Source organism: Schistocerca serialis, chromosome 1 (genome assembly GCF_023864345.2).
Source record: "Schistocerca serialis cubense isolate TAMUIC-IGC-003099 chromosome 1, iqSchSeri2.2, whole genome shotgun sequence".
NCBI classification, from domain to species: domain Eukaryota; kingdom Metazoa; phylum Arthropoda; class Insecta; order Orthoptera; family Acrididae; genus Schistocerca; species Schistocerca serialis.
The window spans coordinates 502084835-502104941 of record NC_064638.1 but is presented as its reverse complement, the minus strand read 5'-3'; the positions used below and the strand labels follow the sequence as shown (position 1 = coordinate 502104941).

The 20107-nt window shown below is 45.5% G+C and overlaps 1 protein-coding gene and 1 non-coding gene across 2 annotated transcripts in view; both read left to right on the top strand.

Annotated features, from left to right (window-relative positions):
• LOC126484935 (skin secretory protein xP2-like) overlaps nt 1-20107 on the top strand; it is a 192385-nt gene that overhangs the window by 116016 nt on the left and 56262 nt on the right. The window contains exon 2 of the mRNA XM_050108573.1: nt 12920-13248. Coding sequence (XP_049964530.1) covers nt 12920-13248 — 329 coding nt within the window. The remainder of the gene's footprint in view (nt 1-12919; nt 13249-20107) is intronic.
• On the top strand, nt 18699-18773 carry Trnas-gga (transfer RNA serine (anticodon GGA)). The gene has a single exon. It is a non-coding gene; the product is annotated as a tRNA-Ser (tRNA).

Below are 20107 nucleotides of genomic sequence, written 5' to 3'. Positions count from 1 at the left end.
CGCCTGATCTAACGCTTTAACTTTTTTCTTTGGTGGTACATTAAAGACCGTGTTTACGTACCCTCCTCCCCCTGCCAAGAACACTGGAACAGCTAAGAGAACGCATTAATGCTGCTGAGGTGACCATTGACAGGCTGTTGCTACTAAAGTCATGGAACGTGACTGTCGCTTTGACGCGTGTCGTGTGATGAGAGGTGCACTCATAGAACATATGTGAGGCACAAAATGCAAATTTGGTGATTTTTACGGTTCTATTCCCGCCATTAGTCATATTTGTACCTGTAAAACCTTGGAAAAGTAAGAGCCCTGTAATTCTAATCCTCATCATTAAGTGCACGGTGCATAGGGAGCGAGCTCACAAACTTTAATATCATCCTGCACCTGTCGCAGATTAACACAGAAGTCGTGAAATACGGAAGAAATACAACTTTCTTTCTCGTTTCCGTCTCATTTCCACAAAACATCCATCATGACAGTTACTAATTTCTTTACGTAAGCAAACTGCACGATCGTCGCGTCAAAGAGTCTAATGAAGAGAGTAGACAGCGTTTGGAGGCAAATAGAATTAAAATTTCTCAACCACGACCTATTATAACTCCGGAAAAACGGGTACAGTCGAGTTCGATTCGTTCAGTTGGAGCTTACGCACAGACGGCCAAACGTAACAGTTCGAATAGAGCATATGACGTTCAGATACGATTCAACAGTCGATTACACTGCGGATGTATTTCTCGACTTCGGAAAAATGAACAATGTCAATATTGTAATGTTTTGAGGCTTCAACACGAACCGCCGGGATTATGTTCTGCGCACGGAAAGGACAAATTACCACTATTTACACCGCCACCAGAGCCAAAGGCACCACTGCTTTCTGGCCAAGTACCTCGATCGAAGCATTTCTTGCTCAACATACAAAATTGGAAAAGTTTCTTGCTTATGACATCATTTGGCGCGAATATTATAGAAGAACTAGGTTTTAACCCAAATTTTAAAGTAAATTTATTCTCGTCTGCACCATTACTACTCAAGTGAATATCAACGATACACAAAGTTTCACCAAGGCTCATAAATCAGAAATTTATTTTCATTTTTACAGAGTGAAGGACAAATTCACCATTGTGCAGGAGCTCTCTTGCCGCGAGTGAATGCTGATGCGAGATTTCCTCAGATTTGTTTCCTCTAACATTATGATGACGAAAATCAATGAACGTTGTGCCATTCATTCTAATTCACACTAATTCAAGGAAAGATCCGGTTGAATAAACACTTCTCGTCCAACTGACTGCCACACTGACCGATAGACAACGCACAGTCGAAACCATTAAAACTGTTTTACAGTAAACACGTTCTGTTAAACCGGCTGCGAGAAAGAATATTCTGCTCTTTGCTATTCAAAATGTGCGATTTTGTTTTCCTTTTCGTAGTCATTTTTAGTAGAAGACAGGAATGTTGTGTTTATGCCTAACTTTATCATCCTACCCGTTCGTAGATTAAAACCATGCGAAAAACTATCATTAAAAGAATCCGGCAGCTGGTAAGGTCTCTCTCATACCGCGTGTACTAATGTTCTCTTAAAGTTAGACAAATCTCTACACAAATTAAAAAAAACACTGATCACAATCTCACAAATACAGTCATTACAAAGTCCATGAAACGTTTCAAAAAATCGGTACAGTTCAATGGCCAAGAACTAGGTAACTAATGATGTAATATGTGAAAGATGGACTCTCAAAGCTTTTTATATCTTTTATAAATGTTCTAAGTGTCTATCCTTCCTCTGCCGGACGTATTTAACCGGTAGTCCAGTTCTGCCCATACCCGACACAGCATATCGGGAGTGACGGTAAGAAAAGCTGCTTCTTTGCTGTGTCACAAGTCTTCGAAGCTCTATGGTAGAGGTAGAACATAAACGCTTTTCTTGAAGTAACATCACAAGAAAAAATCTCAAAGCGTCAATTCCGGCGACCGTGGTGGCCATTCAAGTAGCGACAGGCCAGTGGTCGCAACACAGCGTATCCGACGGCACGGGAACGTCCCCCACAACTAACTTCGTTCAGAACTGTGGACACATGGAGGCCTGTCATTTCGTTAAAAGGTGCAACGTCTGCTATCAGTTTCAAGCTGGGGCATGAGCCACAATTTCAGCTTGTCGAATTGGTGATAACACTATTCGTTCTCTCAGAGAAGACTGTCTTGTACGACACGGCCCAGAACACGTTAAATTTCTGGGAATCCCGGATGTGGACTGTCTGTCCCCCACATGTGTGGTGATCTTTCACGAAAGATGGAAAATGGCTTCGTCACTAAAGATTATTGTGCTTGCTAAGACACCATTTTCGAGACGGTTCTCCATATCAATGCAGAACATCAGATTGCGCAATTTGTCGCCATGGCTTGTGCCTTGCTCGAGCTGCTGTTTCTACGCCTTCAATCCTAGCCTCATATGAAGGATTGTCCGCACGGTTGGCTGAGGGATGTTCAGCTCGATAGGCACACTTTGTGACACTTGGCTTAATCGATCCACTGCCTATTTTGACACGCCTGTTATGCCAGAACGTTTTGCATCGCACAAACAACCATTCTCATCGAATTTCTGCTACCAGTTCACTATGTTGCCGTAAGTTGGTGGTGTCTTGTGAAACTTGCCGCAGAAAGCTCTTTGCAGACTTATTACCGATTGGCAAAGGGCAAATTCGAACACACAAAACGCTTTCCCTGGTGCTCCTTGATAACCGAGCCTTAGCTCGTTGCTTCCGCAATTCGGGAAGGCACGCCTGTCCCAGATCGAATCCATCCAGCGGATTAACACGAGCGTCGGTGTTCCAGCCAGCCTGGGTGTGGTTTATAGGCGGTTTCCCACATCTGACAAGGTGGTCCCAAGTTCAGCCTCACATACAGGATAAAGGTACGGAGAAAGAAAAAGAAAATGCTTTCTCCGACTGGCTGGCTGCCATTTTCAGGAACTAAGGCCGTTGGTGCCCCTGTCGTCGGTTTCTCAAACTAACTTCCCGGCCAATATTAAATAAGAGTTTTGAGAGTTTGTCTTTCAACTACTGTATCATTTGTTTCGTTCGGCATGTTCAGCCATTTACCTATACCATTTTTTAAACATTTTTCATGGACTTTACCCTGTACAGTGAAATAACGCAATAAATTGACAAACAATTGGGACAATTATAGTCCACAATACGACTTTGATGTATACTTCTGTTTTCAACGCGCATGTCAAAAATAGTTCAAATGGCTCTAAGATCTATGGGACTTAACATCTGAGGTCATCAGTCCCCTAGACTTAGAACTAATTAAACCTAACTATCCTAAGGACATCACACACATCCATGCCCGAGGTAGGATTCGAACCTGCGACCGAAGCAGCAGCGCGGTTCTGGACTCAAGCGCCTAGAACCGCTCGGCCACAGCGGCCGGCGCACATGCCAATGGGTTCAAATGGTTCTGAGCACTATGGGACTTAACATCTAAGGTCATCAGTACCCTAGAACTTAGAACTACTTAAACCTAACTAACCTAAGGACATTACACACATCCATGCCCGAGGCAGGATTCGAACCTGCGTCCGTAGCGGTCGCACGGTTCCAGACTGAAGCGCCTAGAACCGCTCGGCCACAGCGGCCGGCGCGCATGTCAATGGGAATTTCCCGAAATGCGTAGTGCAGAAAATAAAGGACAGTTGTGACTGGCATCAGTAAATTCTGTTTTGTTGTATAACATGTAGCTAGTATATAATAACAAAGAAACAAAAAAAATATGGTGATTATATGTTCTCAGACTTGCATTAATCTTATCAGAGCTTAGCGTATGCGAAAAAAAAAGATATCTTTTCATTATGCTTACAGGAATTTACATAGTTCCTAACAGTTTTTGTAGCTCTGTACTAATAATAGCTAAATATTTCAGATACTACTTAGTAACTAGTACTACATGGCACATTTCCGTAGCATGCTGCAACAATCAAGAGAAACTTTTGGCCTCACATTAATATTTTACATCAACATAACAACATTCACTCTCACAATTTTGGCCAAGTTTTGACATTACTACGGTTAGAACCCGCTATTTCGACAGTAAATAGTGACTTGAACCAGCAAATTTTCGTTGATCACAAATCAAGATGAATGATCTCACGAAAGAATAATTCCTGAAACAATCGTCTATTACGCATGGGTGACAATTATTTAATGAGAGACAAATTGGGTAATATTGTTTGTAGTACTGAACCGTATACATTTATAAGTTGAAGAGACAGTTTTAAAATTTCACCGGCGCCTCTTTTGTCTCTTTGTTACTGCCGGACAGTGAGCCTCCCTCGAAGAAAGGGCAGAGCCACACTGTCGTGTAATATGCATGAGCGACCGCAGACTGCCTGAATAATTCCACGCACAAATCACAGACCGCCAGCGGCGGACAGACGGGGACCCGTTTCTATCGAGACCGGCCTGTACCACGGCGACGTCGACACGAAAGGAACGAAATTTCGTATCGTGAGCGGCGCATACGAATTAGACGCTTTTCCGCAAGCCGAATGAATAATACATTCTCTCCGTATCGAGGAGTATGTCCCGGTCTAAACTAAAAACTTGGACATTAAACGATTTACATAATTCGTACGGTGGCGGCCATTTCCATATCACGCGGGGACCAGGGGCCTAATTTTTGGTCCGCCATTACTGTCGGCACGGTCAGCTAGCTGGTAGCCGGGGCCAGTCCGAGCCGCTGGTGTAATTTTGTAATCTGTGGGCAGGGCGAGGCTGCGTCGGCACCTCTAGCGGTCACCCGAGTCTCCAGCAGCGGCAGATCGCCGGTTCCTGTCTGGAGGCCAGGTTTGACGGTCTTACTCCGTCTGCGGCGATCCACTGGAACCCACTGTGGAAGCTACTGTGCTGTAACCCTCGCGATAGCAAGGGGGGAGGGGGGTACATTATGCCTCCCTTTTGAAAAATTGGTGCCGCGCGGGATTAGCCGAGCCGTCTCAGGCGCTGCAATCAATCATGGACTGTGCGGCTGGTCCCGGCGGAGGTTCGAGTCCTCCCTCGGGCATGGGTGTATGTGTTTGTCCTAAGAATAATTTAGGTTACGTAGTGCGTAAGCTTAGGGACTGATGACCTTCCTTAAGATTTCACACACATCTGAACATTTTTGAAAAATTGGTATCCAGTCAGTTAAGTTATATTTTAATTTTTTAAATTAATTGTTTCTAATAAATTCTTCTCCCAGATTCCACACATTTCTAAAATATTTCTGTTAAAATTAACTGAGAACTTTAAGTGTCAATAGATTTCGCTTTCCCATTGAATGTCGTATTCAATGTTTTCAGGTTCAGGACCTCACTTATACATCAATATCTCACTAAAAACTATGTTGAGCATAAAGGTAAACAGCAATAAATGAAATTTGCACTTATTTTTGTGGCGTTCATGTAGTCAGTAACACACGTTATTGAAAGTGCGTTTGCTAAAAGGTATTTTAGGCTCTGGACAAGTCTTACACATCAGTACCTCTTTAAGAAGTACGTTGTTAATATAATTCAACAATTCAGCAACAATTAACAATTTTTTGAGGGGTGTTCACGAAGTACCTCCCCCCTTTGTAATGCCTGTTCTGGAAAATGCCTTGGTATTGCTAGGATTAATCTGAGTTTTGTACAAACGGTACTAAAAATTTTTTAGATCATCATTATCATGATCTGCAGTTTGCAGTCCCTGGCTGGATCTGCTTGGAACATAAGCCTCTCCATATTTTCCTGCTCCCCACCACGCTACCCTCTTCAGCTCATCCCAGTCTTCTCTCTTCTTCACACATTTCTTCACTCATAACAGGTCTTCCTCTAGGTGCCTTGCCTCCTATTGTCATTTAATGAGCCTGCCTTTAGAACCTGCCAACTACCATTCTTTTAACATATCCATCCTATCTTGTCTCTTCTATTGCCTCTTACATGAGCTTTTGTTTCAATATTTCTGTCACTCATTCCCTACTGCATCCAGTTTAGTTACTCCTATCCTGATCTTTGAAATTTGATAGCCTGTATCCCGATCACTTATCTTTTGCACCGCCCACAGAAGCTCACTGGCAGACTACAACTTGACTTCGAATTAGCATTACTCTAAAACTGGCACCAGACGTTGATCCTTTAGTGAAAACCAAACTAAATAATATTCATTGACACTCTGTGTTTTTATGTTTAAAGTTTAAATAAAATGGTAACGAAATATGAATTTATCAGTTTAAATATCGTCCTATAACGGCAGTCATCACAAGGCTGCAAGAGTCGTAAGAAATAAAGCCTTAAGAGTAAATATGCCATGAAACACTGAAGCGATACGTGTTTGCTCACTGCCGTGGTGTGAGCGCGAGCCAGCTCGCGCGAGCCAGCTCGCGCGAGCAGCTGTGCTGAACTGCTGGACTGCTGGACTGCTTGATGCACCTTCACCTCTTAGCCCTCCAAGAGCCCCAAGCTCCGTGCAAGTGTCGCTCCGTGGCAAATGTACTCCGTGGAAGCGTTCCAAGCCCTCAGGAACGCTCACTAGTTCTAAACCGCAACTTCATCCAAACAATGCCCTTCAAACATCAACCAATAGGGTCAGGTATGTCGGATAGGTAATTACATCCACAACATCCGCAGATGAAGATACTGAAAAAAGTATAAAGAGAAGGTAATTCAAATTGAGGAGACCTCTGCGATGTGAAAAGATCTATCGAAGTCAAAGTAAATACGTAAAAACGAGCGTTAAAAAACTCTCCAACGTACGGTTCAGAATGCTGGACCATGAGCACATAAGACGAGTGGATACTCCAGGTTACAAAGACAAGGTTACTCAGTTCGTCTATAGAAGTGACGCTAAAATACAGAGTAAGAAACGACGACATCTGAGGCTCGTTTAACGTACCAAACATGGTGGAAAAACTTCAAGAGAATCGCCTACGCTGGTAAGGATCTCTAGTCCTACTCAAACTCCAAATCAGGAATCTTATGAAATGGACGGTATCGTACCTATCATTAGCGTTGATAGAAAGAGAAGTTTTATAGAGTTGTTGGTCATTAAAAAGGAGAAGACTGATCGCGAACCTAGCCATTTCAAAAGAACAGTACTTGACATAGAAGACAGAAAAGAGGCTCTGAACATCCACCGAATACACGGATTGGGAACCTAAAGAACGACCTGAAAAGAACGGAACTGCAATCTGAAGTGGCGGCAAATACATTCAGAACGGATTAACAAGACTTGGTGGGCCGAACACACGACAAGTGTGAAGTAGGACACGAAAGAAGAAGTTGTTTGCATACTGATTTTAAAGTTCTGTTTCAATAAATGCGTCATAAACTGTCCGGGTTTCGAAATATAAATCGGGAGCCGGCCGGTGTGGCCGTGCGGTTAAAGGCGCTTCAGTCTGGAACCGCGTGACCGCTACGGTTGCAGGTTCGAATCCTGCCTCGGGCATGGGTGTGTGTGATGTCCTTAGGTTAGTTAGGTTTAATTAGTTCTAAGTTCTAGGCGACTGATGACCTCAGAAGTTGAGTCGCATAGTGCTCTGAGCCATTTGAACCATTTATAAATCGGGACGTTATTTACACTCAAGCGGAACTTGTAAGAGTTCCCTATGCCGATTATATTCGAGAGTTACCGAAGCGACAAGACTGAGACTTATTGCTACGACATTTCTGATCCTGAAAGAAAATTGTAGGCGATAGAAAATGAAGTGCAATTGTTGCAGTCCGAATATGCCGTCAGCAAAGAAGTAAAAGGTTAACACTACCGTATTTCGGCGAGGGGAAGCTTGTTTCGTTCGCCATTTAATCGATAACGTCTGAGGCATGAACATTATAAAACAATGCCCGTAGTTCACAGATCGAAATTTTCAACCTTCTCAAATGCTTCGATTCGCTTTTGTTCCGGTTTTCCCACATTCTACACTCCTGGAAATTGAAATAAGAACACCGTGAATTCATTGTCCCAGGAAGGGGAAACTTTATTGACACATTCCTGGGGTCAGATACATCACATGATCACACTGACAGAACCACAGGCACATAGACACAGGCAACAGAGCATGCACAATGTCGGCACTAGTACAGTGTATATCCACCTTTCGCAGCAATGCAGGCTGCTATTCTCCTATGGAGACGATCGTAGAGATGCTGGATGTAGTCCTGTGGAACGGCTTGCCATGCCATTTCCACCTGGCGCCTCAGTTGGACCAGCGTTCGTGCTGGACGTGCAGACCGCCTGAGACGACGCTTCATCCAGTCCCAAACATGCTCAATGGGGGACAGATCCGGAGATCTTGCTGGCCAGGGTAGTTGACTTACACCTTCTAGAGCACGTTGGGTGGCACGGGATACATTCGGACGTGCATTGTCCTGTTGGAACAGCAAGTTCCCTTGCCGGTCTAGGAATGGTAGAACGATGGGTTCGATGACGGTTTGGATGTACCGTGCACTATTCAGTGTCCCCTCGACGATCACCAGTGGTGTACGGCCAGTGTAGGAGATCGCTCCCCACACCATGATGCCGGGTGTTGGCCCTGTGTGCCTCGGTCGTATGCAGTCCTGATTGTGGCGCTCACCTGCACGGCGCCAAACACGCATACGACCATCATTGGCACCAAGGCAGAAGCGACTCTCATCGCTGAAGACGACACGTCTCCATTCGTCCCTCCATTCACGCCTGTCGCGACACCACTGGAGGCAGGCTGCACGATGTTGGGGCGTGAGCGGAAGACGGCCTAACGGTGTGCGGGACCGCAGCCCAGCTTCATGGAGACGGTTGCGAATGGTCCTCGCCGATACCCCAGGAGCAACAGTGTCCCTAATTTGCTGGGAAGTGGCGGTGCGGTCCCCTACGGCACTGCGTAGGATCCTACGGTCTTGGCGTGCATTCGTGCGTCGCTGCGGTCCGGTCCCAGGTCGACGGGCACGTGCACCTTCCGCCGACCACTGGCGACAACATCGATGTACTGTGGAGACCTCACGTCCCACGTGTTGAGCAATTCGGCGGTACGTCCACCCGGCCTCCCGCATGCCCACTATACGCCCTCGCTCAAAGTCCGTCAACTGCACATACGGTTCACGTCCACGCTGTCGCGGCATGCTACCAGTGTTAAAGACTGCGATGGAGCTCCGTATGCCACGGCAAACTGGCTGACACTGACGGCGGCGGTGCACAAATGCTGCGCAGCTAGCGCCATTCGACGGCCAACACCGCGGTTCCTGGTGTGTCCGCTGTGCCGTGCGTGTGATCATTGCTTGTACAGCCCTCTCGCAGTGTCCGGAGCAAGTATGGTGGGTCTGACACACCGGTGTCAATGTGTTCTTTTTTCCATTTCCAGGAGTGTATATTTCACTACCGTACAATGTTTCGCTCCAAACGTTTATTCTCAGAAATGTCTTCCTCAGATTAAGGCCTATGTTTGATACTAGTAGACTTCTCTTGGCCAGGAATGTCCCTTTTGCCAGTGCTAGTCTGCTTTCAATGTCCTTTTTGCTACATCCGTCATGGGTTATTTTGCTACCTAGGTAGCAGAAGTCCTTTAACTTAATCTACTTCGTTACTACCAATCCCGTTGGTTAGTTTGTCGCGGTTCTCAGTTCTGCTACTTCTCATTACTTTTGTCTTCGATTTGCTCACAATCCATGTTCTATATTCAGTACTCATTAGGATGTTCTATCCAGTCAGCAGATCCTACAATTCTACTTTACATTCACTGGGGAGGATAGCAATGTCATCAGTGAATCTTATCATTGATATCCTTTCACCCTGAATTTTAATTCCACTTACGAACTTTTCTTTTATTTGCATAATTGCTTCTTCGATGTATAGACTGAACAGTAGCGGGGAAGACTACATCCCTGTCTTACAACCTTTTCAATCCGAGCACTTCATTCTTGGTCTTCCATTCTTATCATTCCCTCTTGGCTCTTGAACATGTTGTGTTTTGCCCGGCTCACCCTATTTTTCTCAGAATTTCGAATTCCTTGCCTCACTTGACATTATCGAACGCTTTTTCCAGGTCAACAAATCTTATGAAAGTGTCTTTATTTTTCCGTAATCTAATTTCCATTATCAACCAAAGCGTCAGAATTACGTCTCTGGTGCCTTTACTTTTCCTAAAGCCAGAATGTGGTCGTCTAACATATCCTCAATTTTCTTTTCCAGTCTTTCGTATAATGTTCTCGTCAGCAACTTGGATGCATGAGCTGTTAAGCTGACTGTGCTATAATTCTTGCACTTGTAAGCTCTTGCAGTCTTCGGAACTTTGTGGATGATATTTTTCCAAAAGTCAGAGAATATGTCTCTAAACTCATATATTCCACACATCAACGTGAATAGTCGGTTTTTTGCCACTTCCCCCAATGATTTTAGTAATTATGGTGGAATGCTATCTATCCCTTCTGACTTTTTTGTTCATAAGTCTTGCAAAGTACTTTTAAATTCTGATTCTTATAGTGGACCCCCTGTCTCATCCCTATCGCCTCTTCATTCTTCTTGTCTCACATCAGACAAGTCTTCCTCTTCATAGAGGCCTTCAAGTAGTTTTTCCACCTTTCGGCTCTCTTCTGTGCATTTAACAGTGGAATTCCCATTACAGTCTTAAAGTCGCCGCCCTTGCTTTTAATTTCACCGAAGGGTGTTTTGCCACGCGGGGTGGCCGCGCGGTTAGAGGCACCATGTCACTAACTGTGCGGCTGGTCCCGCCGGAGGTTCGAGTCCTCCCTCGGGCATGGGTGTGTGTGTTGCTCTTAGTATAAGTTAGCTTAAGTAAGTTTAAGTAGTGTGTAAGTCATGGGACCGATGACATCAGCAGTTTGGTCCCTAAGAAATTCACACACACACATTGAAGGGTGTTTTAACTTTTCTGTATCCTGAGTCAGTCCTTCCGACAATCATTTCTTTCTCGATATCTTCATATTTCTCATTCAGCCTTAGCTTCCCTGCATTTCCTCTTTATTTTATTCTGCTTTTCTGCATTCCTGAAATTCACTGAACTTTTTTATATTTCCTACTTTCATCGATCGACTGATGTATTTCTACTGTTATTTATGCTTTCTTCGCAGGTACCTTCATTGTACCTATGTTTTGTCTTTCCATCTTCTGTGATAGCCCATTTTAGGGATGTCCATTCCTCTTCAACAGAAGTGCCTACTTAGCTGTTCCTTATCGCAGCAGCGTACCTCTTCATTTCGGTCAATTACAGGACTGCTATTGTCCACAAACCATTGCCTCACAGATGTTGCTCCATGACAGGGAGCATTGTCTTCCTGACACAATCATCCTCTCCGAACTGCTTCTCTATTGTCCGCAGTACACAGTGTTGTAAAATGTGTAAGGAGTTCTTTTTGTGGGGCAGCCGTAACTGTACATGTCAGTTTTATAAAATGAAGAAACCACACAACAGTTGCTAAATCAACAATCTATTATTGCATACACGATCGGTTTCGGAACAAATAAAGTTTCATCATATGGTGTAAAAAAAAAAAATCACTTGACCGTATGAGGCCATCCTCGCTCCAGTGTTGTCATAGAAAAACGTTTCGTTCAAACGAGTAACACGGGGGGGGGGGCATAAATTCCATAAAAAACAACTATTGCATAGTCTTCCTGTTAGTGTTTCCGGTCGCGGGCTCGGGGAAAAAGTTTCTATTGAATTTATGTCCACATGCTTCACTCTTTTGACACGGAATTTTTGTTCCATGGTAACAAAGGGGCGATGATGATATCAGATGTTTAAATGGTTTTATAAAATATTGTTTACTCTGCAGCCGTTGTGCGGTTTCTTCATTTTACAAAATGCTGGAAAATGTGTGCATATCCTTCGGTATTTAGCGTTTCTAAAAGCGTAGTAAGGGTACCACACCCTAATCGGGAAAAACAACCCCATATCATAAATCTACCCCTCCATACTTCATTGTTATCACTACACGTGACAACAGGTAACATTCTCCAAACATCTGGTGATCCCAAACCCTTCCACCAGACTGTCACAGGGTATAGTGTAATTCATTAGCCTCACTCATTCGTTTCCAGTAATCCACGGTCTAGTGGCGTCGCTATTTACACCTCCTCAACCGTCGCCTAACACTGACAGAGAAATGTGTAGCTTATGGGGATCTGCTCTGCCATTGTACCCCCTCGTTTTCAACTCCCTGCACACAGCCATTGTCCTAGCTGGACTGCTGGTAGCACTTTGCAACTGATGAGTTGTCCTCTCTCTGATTTCATGCGATTTATAACAACAAGCCTCCACAATGCTCGACGGTCCCTGTCCGTCAGTATAGGAGGATTGCCTGGCCTCGGTTTGGCTGTGGTCGTTCCTTCGGGTTTCCACTCCACAATCACATGACATCATCAACAGTCGATGTGGGAAAGTTTAGAAGGGCTGAAATATCCCTGGTGGATTTCTGATTCAGGTAACATCCAATGACCAGTCCATTTTGACTCAGTTCTCCTGCATTCCTGTTACTATTTCGCTACTGGCAAAACGATACTCCCTATTTCCTCTGACAGCTTCGTCTCTCGTGGCATCTAGTGGTCAATTCCGGTTTACGTAGGGTGTCTGGATGCTTTTGATCAAACAGTGTATGTGGAGACGTAAGCCGCACAGGACTAGCAGAGGCGTCTAAGGCGCTGCAGTCAGGGACTGTGCGGCTGGTCCCGGCGGAGGTTCGAGTCCTCCCTCGGGCATGGGTGTGTGTGTGTTCGTCCTTAGCATAATTTAGGTTAAGTAATGTGTAAGCTTAGGGACTGATGACCTTAGCAGTTAAGTCCCATAAGATTTGACACACTTTGGAACATTTGTAGACGTAAATGCAGATGAAAGAAGTTATTTTGTCAGATCACGTTGATTTACATTGAAGTATACTGTTCATCGGATACCAGTATATCACGAGACAAAGATGGTGTCATAGCGCCCCCACCTGCCCGCCGTGGTGCGCAGCGGGCTGCACCTGGCCGCACGCGCCTCCGCCGGCAGCGCCAGCTGCTGCACGCGCGGCCGCGGCGGTTCCTCAGCCTCTCTGCAGGAGGCCCGCCGAGAGCCGGCGGCGGGCGTGGCCGCAGGGGCGACCACGTGCGCACGCGACTTCCTGCCAGCTGGGCGCCGGAAGCGGGGCCGGACAATGCCGGGGGCGGCAGTGGGCGGCGCCGGGCCCGCGAGCGGCGCCCCCGCCCCCCGTAATCACACGGCAGCCGACAGCCGGCGCCGGCCGTCACCGGGAGATGCGTCCACGCCCCTGGGGTGCAGCCTCCTTTCTGTCGCAGTAGCCGGCGGAAAAATCGCTGGCGTCCCGTTTGGACATTTGAGTAAGCCGTTGACACTAAAAGAGGGCGGCGCTTACAACGTGTTATAACACTCTATAGGGTCCTTTGTACGATGGCGTGCTGAAAAGTAACGCCTCCAAATTTAGTATGCGAAAACTTAATTATTTTTAAAAAAACAGACTTTATTAACATTATGCATTTTTGTTCTCTATGTCTAAACATCTATTCTGAATATAGTCATCCTGGCGATGAACATAGCCAGAGGTGTCAAACGTCACTGGGTACCACCTAATACGATATCGGGCCTCCTTTGCCCGGCGTAATGCAGCGACTCGACGTGGCATAGATTCAACAAGTCGTTGTAAACCACCTGCAGAAATATTCAGCCACGCTGCTTCTATAGCCGTCCATAGCCGTCCATAGCTGTGAATGTGATGTCGGCGGAGGACTTTGTGCACAAACTGGTATCTCGATCATGTCACACAAATGTTCGATGGGTTCCATGTCGGGCGATCTGGGTGGCCAAATCATTCTCTCGGATTGTCCAGAATGTTCGTCAAATAGCCACGAATAATTGTAGCGCGGTGTCATGACATTATTGTTTGGGAACATGATGTCCGTGAGTGGCTGCAAATGGTCAGAGCATAACCGTTTCCACCCAATGATCGATTCAGTGGGACCAGAAGACTCAGTCCATTCCAAGTAAACACTGCCCACGCCATTATGGAGCCAACACCAGCTTGCACAGTGCCTTGTTGACAACTTGGATCGATAGCTTCGTGGGGTCTGCGCCACTCTCGAACCCTACCATCACCTCTTACCAACTGGAATTGGGACTGATTTTACCAGACCACTGTCTGCCAGTCGTCTAGAATCCAGTCGACATGGTCACGAGCCCAGGAGAGGTTCTGCAGGCGATGTCGTGCTGCTAGCAAAGGCACTCGCATCGGTTGTCTGCTGGCGTAGCCCTTCAGCGCCACATTTCGCCGCTCTGTCCTAACGGATATGTTCGTCGTGCGCCCCCCATTATTTTATGCGTATATTCCATGCAATATTGCTTGTCTGTTAGCACTGACAACTCTACGCAAACGATGCTGTTCTTTGTCGTAAATGAAGGTCGTCCCGCTACTGCGTTGCCGATAGTGAGAGGTAATGTCTGGTCGGCCGCTGTGACCGAGCGGTTCTAGGTGCTTCAGTCCGGAAGCGAGCGACTGCTACGGTCGCAGGTTCGAATCCTATCTCGGGCATGGATGTGTGTGACGTCCTTAAGAAGTTCTAAGTTCTAGGGGACTGATGACCTCAGATGTTAAGTCCCATAGTGCTCAGAACCATTTAAACCATTTTTTGGTAATGTCTCAAATGCGGCAGTCTCGGCATACTCTTGTCGATACATATGTCGGAATGTTGAATTCTTTGAAGATTTCCGAAATGGAATGACCGGTACGTAAAGCTCCAATTACCATCCCGCTTTCAAAGTCTTTTAATTCCCATCGTGCAACCACAATCACGTGGGAAACCTATTCGCATGAATCACCTGAGTACAAATGACAGCTCCGACAATACTTTGCCCTTCTATACCTTGTGCACGCGTTACTACCACCATCTGTACTTGCATACCGCTATCCCATGGTTTTTCTCACCTCAGTATAATTCTCCCAACGACAGACCAGCTTGTTGGTACTGTAGAATGTTGGCCTTCATTGAAGGAGACACGACATCATCTTCTTGCACCGCTTCATCACTATCAATCTGAAGTCGTCGAAGGGGAAGATGAAAGTCGGATGAGGCCAAGTCGGAACTGTGTGGAGGATGATCGATGACGTTGAACCCAAGGCGTCGGATTATTGCAGACGTCATAGGGTTCTACATCTACATCTACATCCATACTCCGCAAGCCACCCGACGGTGTGTGGCGGAGGGTACTTTGAGTACCTCTATCGATTTTTTAATATGTTTTTGCCACGAGTCGGTTCTCTGTTTAACTGCTCAAGGTAGTATTCAGATAATGCACTTTAAAAAATTTCACTGGATTCTTTGTCCCTGCCACCCGTTATAAACGTTTGAGTCTCCCAGTCTATATCCGACAAATTAAAATCTCCACCCAGAACTATAACATGGTCTGGAAACCTTCTCGAAATATTTTCCAAATTTTCCTTCAGGTGCTCTGCCACTACAGCTGCCGACCCAGGGGGCCTGTAGAGACATGCAATTACCATGATTGAGCCTGCTTTAACCGTGACCTTCACCGAAATTATTTCACATTTCGGATCTCCGTCAATTTCCTTCGATACTATTGCACTTTTTATCGCTATAAACACGCCTCGCCCTTCACTGTCCTGTCTGTCTCTGCGGTATACATTCCAATCTGAGTTTAGAATTTCATTACATCTGGCTTCAGCCAACTTTCTGTCCCTAGTGCTATGTGGACATTGTGACCGTTTATTAATTATGAGAGCAGTTCTGGGACCTTTCTACAGACGCTCCTGCAGTTTACTATTACCACATTAATATTGCTATTCCCTGTTGCGTTTTGCCTACTACTACCTTGTCGCCTCTCAGGACGCGTCCTGTCGGGCCTAGGGAGGGAATTCTCTAACCTAAAAAACCCACATGTGCACTCCACACGTACCCCGCTACCCTTGTAGCCGCTTCCTGCGTGTAGTGCACGCCTGACCTATTCAGGGGGACCCTACATTTCTCCACCCGATAGCGGAGGTCGAGAAATTTGCATCCCAGATCTCCTCAGAATCGTCTGAGCCTCTTGGTTTAAGCCTTCCACTCGGCTTCAAACCAGAGGACCGCGATCGGTTCTGGGAACGATACTACAAATAGATTCCACCCCGCGAGCGAGGCTTTCCGCCTTCACCAACTCCGCCAACCGCCTGTATAGACTGAGGATGACTTCTGAACCCAGACGGCAGGAGTCATTGGTGCCGACGTGAGCAACAATTTGCAGTCGAGTGCACCCAGTGCTCTCTATCGCCGCCGGCAGGGCCTCCTCCACGTCTGGGATGAGACCCCCGGCAGCAGAGTGAACACTGGCCTTCTTCCCCGACCTTTCCGTTCGTGTGCTGTCTGGCATTATCATACTGAAGGAGAATGTGCTCCATGTATGGGCGAACTCTTCGGATTCACTTGATTAAAGTACTCTTTTTCTCAGGCATCGACGTATTTCAGCTACACACAGACATGTTATACACGGCAGAGAGCTACAATACGCAGATACCAAGAACAGAGGTGTAGAACGTTAAATAACGTTCGCTTTATGTACAAAGCTTTAGTAGTTTGCACATAAGAAATTCTGAGGTATTACTTTTCAGCGTGCCCTCGTATTTGACCTCATGATTATGCCTTTGAAATGTAAACATTAAAACAGCAAAAAAGTTAACGGCGTGACAAGCAGCTGCATAAAGGAAAATAAACAACCCGGGCCCACTCAGTGTTTCAAATTGTTACAGAGGTTATCGTGGCGTACTGTTACGACAGCCGTTCTAACCACAGCCTCAGGTGTAATACTGACATGACCTTGTTTTTCTATTCGTTAGTGGGGTATATGCGACGGGGAACATTTATTTCAAAACAGATGTGTGTACTTTGCAAGCAGTTGTTTATACGTAGTCTGGATACTTACTATGACTCTGTGTGCACTGACGACTTTGGTATGTCGAACCGTGCATGGCATTTGATTTTCGTTACGTATAACGGGGAGTCAAGTGAGAACGAGGCACAGGGAAAAAACTCTTAATTATTTCAAAACTAATCACCATAACTGTTAATCTGTCTGTCGCTCTATGAGACAAGACGGTCAGTGGCTTCATGGAAAACTGCTTATGGTTCTTTATGGAACCATGATTGGACGCAAATCGAGGGCCACAAATGTATTTCTCCAGGCCACCAGAAATATGGAAATCGCATGGACAGAGTTTGAAACAGTATGGAGGACATCTGAGGGTTTCCTGGTGAAACTTCTGCAGCGAATTCGAAACAACGTTGGCAACATGTGGGCGGGCTTGATCCCGTAACAGAATGATGCCGCTTCGACTACGATGCAGAATTTTCGCTGGAAGCCTTTACAAATCTTCCTTACAGTCCCGATCTCTCCCCAAGCGATTTCCATGTTTTTGGAGCCCCGAAGAAAGACATCGTGGCCATCGATTTGCATCGGACCAAGAGGTGCAAGCCTGTGTACCGTCAACGTTGCGTAGACATCTGCAAACTTTTTTTTTCATGAAGGCGTTGTCTGTATTGTCTCACAGTTGAATAAGTGTATTAACAGTTATGGCGATAACTTTTGAAATAATAACCAGTTTAGTTACTATTTTTCCATGGGTCGTATTTTCATTTGACTGTCGCTTATACTTACAAACATGATGTGCCCACATGCACTAGTGCCCTTTAAAATGAATACTTGCTCGATACTTGCCAGTAGGGCTTGATAAATTACTCGATTAATCCAAGAGCCTGGTGAAAATGATATTGTTTTTTGTTTTTGTATATTATGGCCAATGAAAAATACCATCACAGGGCATAACTGTGTTTAGTTCATTTTTTCTCTTTCACGAAAAGAAGACCGGAGTAGTATTAGTCCTCAGACATCACGCTAATGTTGAATAACACCGTACCTAAACTTGATACTGGCCTCAGTACACGACGACGAGAGTCTGCAAGTTTCTCCGCGTATTCCATATCCAGCTGACAACATTCATTAACCATTCGATACTGCGGAGCTTCCAGATTGCGCAGATGTTGATTTCTACGTTTGACAGATATCTTCTATGGAATTACAATCGGATAACTTCGCGAGCTATTCGTGGCGCGAAAGTGTATCTGAATGTTCGTCATACCACAAACGTTCGTGTGCAGCACTGCGAACGAGACTGTTGTCATCTTGGAAGAGGAGGGTGTTCCTAGCTTACTTGTCATGAAGACGTGAAAGATATGTCAATATCTGCTCACTGAGAATGATGAAAGAAACGTGAATGAGCAGGTCCAAATTATGGCAGCAAGAACACCCCAAAAGCATCACTGAACCACCTCCTGCCTCCGAAGTCGGTGCACCTTGTACCATCTAAAAAGAGACAAAATATGAGTTGAAACTTCCTGGCAGATTAAAACTGTGTGCCCAACCGAGACTCGAACTCGGGACCTTTGCCTTTCGCGGGCAAGTGCTCTACCGACTAAGATACCCAAGCACGACTCACGCCCCGTCCTCACAGCTTTACTTCTGCCAGTACCTCGTCTCCTACCTTTCAAACTTTCCAAACTTCTGGAAACATCCCCCAGGCTGTGGCTAAGCCATGTCTCCGCAATATCCTTTCTTTCAGGAGTGCTAGTTCTGCAAGGTTCGCAGGAGAGCTTCTGTAAAGTTTGGAAGGTAGGAGACGAGGTACTGGCAGAAGTAAAGCTGTGAGTACCGTCCGTGAGTCGTGCTTCGGTAGCTCAGTTGGTAGAGCACTTGCCCGGGAAAGGCAAAGGTCCCGAGTTCGAGTCTCGGTCGGGCACACAGTTTTAGTCTGCCAGGAAGTTTCATATCAGCGCACACTCCGCTGCAGAGTGAAAATCTCATTCTGGAAAAATATGAGTTGTCGGACCACACTACATGCATCCGGTCAGCCACTGTCTAATTTCTGTGTTGTTTGGTCCACTCAAGGCGTACGGCTGTACGAGACGTGTTTTTTTAAGTAAGTACAGTTTTGAAATTTAAAAAAAGACATGCTAAGATATTTCAATAATTTTATTTTTACATGAAAGCCTGTACCTTAATCTACTTTTCTACATAATTTCCGTCAATATTGAGGCACTTGTCATAACATTGTACCAGTTTTTGAATATCCTCCTCATAGAAGTCTGCCGCTTGACTTGTTAACCACTGCATCACCACTGTTTTGACTTCGTCATCGTCTTGAAGACGCTGACCGCCCAGGTGTTTCTTCAAGACGAAACATGGGTAGCCTACGTCACACCAGAATCAAAGCAACAGTCCATGGAATGGCGGCATTCAGATTCACCCAGAAAAGTGAAGTTTAAGCGAACAATTTCAGCCCGGAAAATCATGTGCACACTTTTTGGGACAGAAAAGGAGTATTGCTTGTGGAATTTCTGCCTCGTAATGAGACAACCAATGCAGCAGCTTACTGCAAGACACTGCACAATCTGCGCCGTTCAATTCTGAACAAAAGACGTGGCAAGTTGAGCAAGGGCATCGTTTTGCTGCAAGACAATGCCCGTCAGCATGTGGCGAATCAGACAAAAGATCTCATCACATCTTTTCAATGGGAAACACTATATAATCCCCGTACAGCCCCGATCTTGTGCCCAGTGACTACCATTTTTTTCCCGCACTTTGAGAAACACTTGAGCGGTCAGCGTCCTCATGACGAAGTCAAAACAGTGGTGATGCAGTGGTTAACAAGTCAGGCGGCAGACTTCTATGAGGAGGGTACTCAAAAACTGGTACAACGTTATGATAAGTGCCTCAGTATTGACAGAAATTACTTAGAAAAGTAGATTAAGGTACAGGCTGTCATGTAAAAATAAAATTATTGAGATACCTTAGCACGTTTTTTTTTTAAATTTCAAAACGGTACTTACTTAAAAATCATGCCTTGTATATGCTGCTGTAAAGTAAGTAATGGCCTTTTGTCAGACACACAACTCCGGATGACCGTTTCATGCACTTATCTTCATTTGAGTTGGTTGGGCTTGTTGGGGGGAGAGACAAAACAGCGAGATCATCGGTCTCATCGGATTAGGGAAGAACGGAGAAGGAAGTCGGTCTGCCCTTCAGTTACCTTCTTAACGTTAGTAACTGGTTCATATGGACCAGTATTCACTGA